This window comes from Coffea eugenioides, chromosome 1 (genome assembly GCF_003713205.1).
Source record: "Coffea eugenioides isolate CCC68of chromosome 1, Ceug_1.0, whole genome shotgun sequence".
NCBI lineage: Eukaryota > Viridiplantae > Streptophyta > Magnoliopsida > Gentianales > Rubiaceae > Coffea > Coffea eugenioides.
In genome coordinates, this window is record NC_040035.1 from 32,999,177 (window position 1) to 33,004,817 (window position 5,641).

The 5,641-nt window shown below is 34.0% G+C and overlaps 1 protein-coding gene across 1 annotated transcript; it reads left to right on the forward strand.

Annotated features, from left to right (window-relative positions):
* Positions 1–663: 663 nt before the first annotated feature.
* LOC113777950 (LRR receptor-like serine/threonine-protein kinase GSO1) lies at positions 664–3,138 on the forward strand. The gene is made up of 2 exons (XM_027323219.1): positions 664–2,593; positions 2,852–3,138. The coding sequence occupies exons 1-2, from the start codon at positions 670–672 to the stop codon at positions 3,112–3,114; spliced, it is 2,187 nt and encodes a 728-aa protein (XP_027179020.1). The 5' UTR covers positions 664–669; the 3' UTR covers positions 3,115–3,138.
* The last annotated feature ends 2,503 nt before the right edge of the window (positions 3,139–5,641 follow it).

The window sequence follows — 5,641 nt, forward strand, 5'->3', positions numbered from 1 at the left end:
GCATAGGTACAAAAGTGGGACAATCAAAACAACTTTCATTTTCCCTTTTTTTTTTTTGCTTATTTTCTAGCTTTACTAATTTTAGTGCATTGTTACCACAAAACTCTTACTGCATGAGTGCAGCAACGATAGCAATAAGAGTCAAATCTTAATATATGTGCTTAGAAAGAGTGAATTTTATCTCTCGGACAATATATATATACCCAAAATGTGTGTATATATATATATATATATAAGAGACAAAAGAAGAACTTTCCTCTCCCTCAATCCTAATTCTCATTTTAACTTGTTAATTTTATGTTTATGTAATTTTCTTCGTAAATTGTTTCAAATCATTTCTGAGGTTAAAATTTCTCAATAATGAAGCCAAAAATGAATAATAAATTCTTTTCCAAATCAGATTCCATTCTAAATTCCACTCAGATGTTTAGACTTACTACGTCATGACCTCAAATCATAAATGAGACACATCATGACCTGAGTCTTCCACTGTTGACTTGTCAAGTAAACACAGCAAAAGTGAAACATGCTTTCCAAGCCTGATATTGATAGCCACGTCAACTGCCAAAGTCGCTTTGAGGCTTCAATAATTTGACGACCACTGCCAGCTCTATATATCAATCTGCAACATAGCTGAAGTACTGCAGTGTATTTCTTCCGACATTTCACATGATCATGGGTGGATCAAACCATTTCTCTGTTTTCTTGCTCGTTGCAATAATTTTACTCTGTTCTTCCAGCAAAACTGTAAATGCAACTTGCTATGTAAGTGAGAAACAAGCTCTTATGGACTTCAAAAAAGACTTGGAAGATCCCTTTGGCAGACTCTGGTCTTGGATTCACGACGTTGATTGCTGCAAATGGGAAGGAGTTGTTTGTAGCAACCGAAGTGGCCAGGTGATTCAACTTCACCTTCAGAGTCCTGATCGTGAAATTGATGATTTTGGTCATGAGCAAAAATCACCATTAAGCGGTAAAATCAGTCATTCGTTACAAAATTTGACTCACTTGCGTTACCTTGATCTAAGTCTAAATGATTTCAGTGGAATTCCAATTCCCAGTTTTTTTGGGTCTCTTAGAAGTCTAAGGTACCTGAATTTATCTGGAGCTGGATTTCAAGGAATGGTTCCCTATCAGCTTGGAAACCTGTCAAGTTTACGCACTTTAAGCATAGGAGGCGATCTGTCCGATCTTCAAGTTGATAACCTGCAATGGTTGGCTGGTCTCTCTAATCTGGAGCACCTAGACATGAGTGGCGTGAACCTTAGTACAGCGTCTAATGGGCTGGAGGTGATTAACATGATCCCTTCTTTGGTAGAGATACATTTGCGCTCTTGTCAACTTGATTTAATTTCTCATCATCTTGGCAGAGATACATTTGTCTTCCATGCCAACTTTTCTTCTCTTACTGTCCTAGATGTTTCTGGAAATTTTCTTGGACACCTCATCCCTAGATGGATTTTCGGTCTTACTACCCTTGCTTCCCTTGATTTAAGTGGGACCAAGCTTGAAGGCCTATTGCCCAGAGGTCTTTGGAACTTGACTTCCCTCCAACACTTGGATCTTTCCTCGAACCAGTTGAATGGTTCATTGCCAGATGAGCTTTTCTATCTTAACAATCTCATTTCTCTCAACCTTAGGGATAATCAATTCGAAGGCTCCTTGGATGGAATTTGGAATCAAAGTTCCCTTACATCTTTGGATCTATCATACAATAACTTTGCTACCTTCCTCCCAAGCCAATTATCCACTTTAACTGCCCTAATTTCACTTCTTCTTGCCTCCAATCAGTTTCGAGGTTCTATCCCAAGCTCTATTGCCAACATTTCCAACCTTCAACATCTTGATCTATATAATAACAGCCTTAGCTCCTCTTTACCAAGTGAAGTATTCACATTGAAGGACTTGATTTCACTTGATGCGAGTAGTAATCACTTGAATGGTCCAATTCCAAGCGCAGTTGGCAACTGTACCAAGCTCAAAATCCTTTCGCTATTTGGTAATGCTCTATCTGGTTCAATTCCATCAAATTTAGGAAGATGTACCCAGCTCAAAGAACTTTGGCTAAATTATAATGCTCTATCTGGTTCAATTCGATCAAATTTAGGAAGATGTACCAAGCTAGAATACCTTATGCTATGTGGTAATGCTCTATCTGGTTCAATTCCATCAAATTTAGGAAAACTGTCATCCTTGGAGCACTTGGATGTATCTCAGAACAAACTCACTGGAACTCTTCCTAAAAGTCTTTGGCAGCTTTCCAAACTTGAAGAGCTTCGTATTGCTGATAATTTAATAGAAGGTGTTGTGAGTGAGAGTCACCTAGACAATCTAACAGCGTTATGGATCTTTGACGCATCTGGAAACTCCTACTTGACCTTAAAAGTAAGTGCAAATTGGACTCCTCGTGCCCAATTTCTAGTACTTGGATTGTGCTCGTGGAAGCTAAGTCCCCAATTTCCTACATGGATCCGATCACAAAAATTCCTTCAGGCTTTGAAGTTGTCCTTCACAGGAATTTCAGATACCATTCCACCTTGGTTATTCAACTCATCATTGGTACATGTAGACCTTTCTCACAATCAACTCCATGGTAAGAGTTCAAATATCTCTGGAATTGTTAAAGGTTTATATGTGCATTATAGTCAAACATATTCAATGGCTATTCCCTCTTGATTATTCAACCCATCATTTCTCACAATTAATTTTATAGTAAAAGTTCAAATATCTCTAAAACTGTTAAAAGATTTATATGCACACAACAATCAAACATATTCAATTGCCTACACACCCAATTAATTTATCATTGATTGACATATTTAGAACTTAATTTCCAACTATTTGTTTTCAGGAGGCATCTCTCATGTTTTGTGTGAATTCAAGAATAAAAATCGAGTTCTTGGGCATCTGGATCTTGGGGAGAATTCTCTATCAGGAGAAATTCCTAACTGTTGGATGAATTACCCAAGCTTGTATCACATCGACCTCAACAGCAATAACTTCACCGGAAGCATTCCAAGGTCATTGTTTCATTTGGAAGATCTGGAGTATTTAGGCTTGGGTAACAACAGTCTCACTGGTCCGATAACCTTTGACTTTGTAAATCATGAATAAATAAGTTTGGAATTCGGATCCCTACAAGAGACTTGTGGAGCCATTTGATGATAGACATTAAAAGTGACTTTGGGTACTGTTGGTGATGTATATGAATATATTACCATTGCTGCAAAATCAAATCTTTCCTAGAAAATGTTATAAATTCAGTGATTGTCAGATTCCACGTAATGGTTTCTATTATACATTTGACGACAATAGGAAATGACATTTGCGCCCCGTCCTCTTGAAATGAACGAAAGAAAAAGTCAATATTCCTAAAATGCATATCAAATTGTAAACTTGAAATCAACATCTTTATTGGGAGAAGTTCAGTTTTCTGATCCAGTATTAGGCCCAACTGTTTTGATCAAAATAAATTTGGTCTCCAAAATTTCTCATTTTTTTTATCAAATTTATGACAATAGACAATAATTCAATAATTCTCATGGTCAAAATCAATTTACCTTTAGCCAACAGTTTTTACTTTGCATTTTTTGCCCCACTATTTAGATTTTGAATTGTTATAGTTTCTTAAGTTTTTAGGTAATCATTATTAAGAGTTTTAGATAAAAAGATAAATGAATTAGATCAAAATTGTTTTAGATGTGTATTACAAATACTGTTTAAACTTCTTTTACTTCTTTTTTTTTATTTTCTTCACTTGATTTGTTAATGCCACTAGTTTCTCATATCTTTCTTCCCTTTTGCACTGTGAACGATCAATTGATCATGAGCTGTCTCTTTTTCTTTCACATATATTAATTATTAAACACTCAATTATATTATATGTAAATTAGATTGATAATCTAACACATATTTTCTTTCTTTTTTCTTTTTACATTTCAATAGATTATCAATTAAGTTTGAAATGAAATACGTAGTATACCAAATTATTTAGATTTTGTAATAATATTATTTACAGACATGAACATTATAACAATTAATCACTTATCCTTGGAATTGCAAGGCATGCCCAAAATTATATATAACAATGGTAAATAATCGATAATTATACGCTTACAAAATTAAGACAATAAGATAATCACTATGTTACATGCTTATAGTTAATTAATGTTAAGAATCTGCTATTTCAAGCATCATTGTTTCATGGTCCATCAAAAATTACGAGGCTCCGATACCTAAATCATAAAATTCAGACCTAGTTCTAATAGGAGCCAAAGAATTTCACACTCAACAACTTCATAATAAAAAGTCAAAACAATTTTTTTAAAAAAATAAAGCATCTCTACCTAGCAAACTACCATTGCCATGACAGGTTGTAATACCTTCGCATACTAATACATCAAAGTTTTAAGAATTCGGGAACAACATCCACTTAATTTTGATTTTAATTTTAATCGAAATCGAAAGCCACATATGTAACAACATCCACTTAAAGCCAATTTCTAATATACTTGTAATGCTTGGATGGATATTTTGAGGTTAGTATCCATATGCTCTAAAACCAGGTACAAAGCAGTCTTCTCGTTCTTATGAGCTTGTTTAAACATCAACCTGTTCCTAAAACTTTCCTAAACTGTATAAAAGATTCTTCGATTAATAAATCACTCAAAAAACTTAAAAAGGTTTTTAAAACCTGTCAAGAAAATATAAAGCTAACCACTCGATGAATATAATGTCTCTACAAAAATGCACCAAAGAGTTCCGAGATTTTCTTCTAGGAAAAATCAAACCACCACTCAAATACCAATGACTGCAATATTTAATATGCCCAAAAAGGTTGAAGAAATTTGAGTTTCAAAACTCAAAAACAAAATACTAATTTTATAAAGCAAGAATTAACATGTTAAAATCCTTATATATATGGGACTTTTTGTCCATTACCTTTTCACTTGTATAATTAAAAAAAAAAGTATATACAGTCATGAATCATCAATTAAAAAGGTTTCTTGCACGCATGATTGCTTTTGCACCTTAAATAAAGTAAGGCAACTTGTTCCAGCTAAAACTTGTTTACTCATGCCAAATCAAATGGATTAAAGGGATAGTAAATTTAAAATTCATGGACAAACTTTTTCGGGGCTCAAATGCCCAAGTATACAAACATAGCAAAAAACATGATATTCTACCATCCTACCTGACCTCTCGCTATATATAGTTTTCCATAAATCCCTTCTCTAATTCCAATTCCTTTTATCAAAGTAAGTGACAAATCAAAGAGACATTTTTGAATAAAGACGTATCAAAAACTTCAAATAACATGATGGATCTCTTTTTGGGTTTGTGTGAAAGAGGTCGAGAGAAAGTTTGGTAATTGGCAATTAATAATAAAAAGAAGATGATGGAGGAGGAGGACGAGCCACTATGAACGTTGAGAGGAAGAGAAATTAAAAAAAAATCCGTATGGATTAAATATTCTTGGAGCTAATGTTTCATAAACTTTATTGTAGCGGTACATAAAAAAAATATTATTGTAGTAATTTGTTGAGATGTTTTTAAATTTTTAAATATTCTTGGGGTATTTTTTTATTATTAAATAAAAATCACCGCCCACCACCCTTTCCCTCCTCTCTTCTCCCTCTCT

What these genes read in the sequence shown, in the direction of transcription:
- LOC113777950 (XM_027323219.1), top strand. Translation starts at nt 670, where the DNA reads ATGATCATGGGTGGATCAAACCATTTCTCTGTTTTCTTGCTCGTTGCA. An exon ending in TTCTCACAATCAACTCCATG is followed by an intron (nt 2,594 to 2,851) that starts GTAAGAGTTCAA and finishes ATTTGTTTTCAG; the next exon opens with GAGGCATCTCTCATGTTTTG.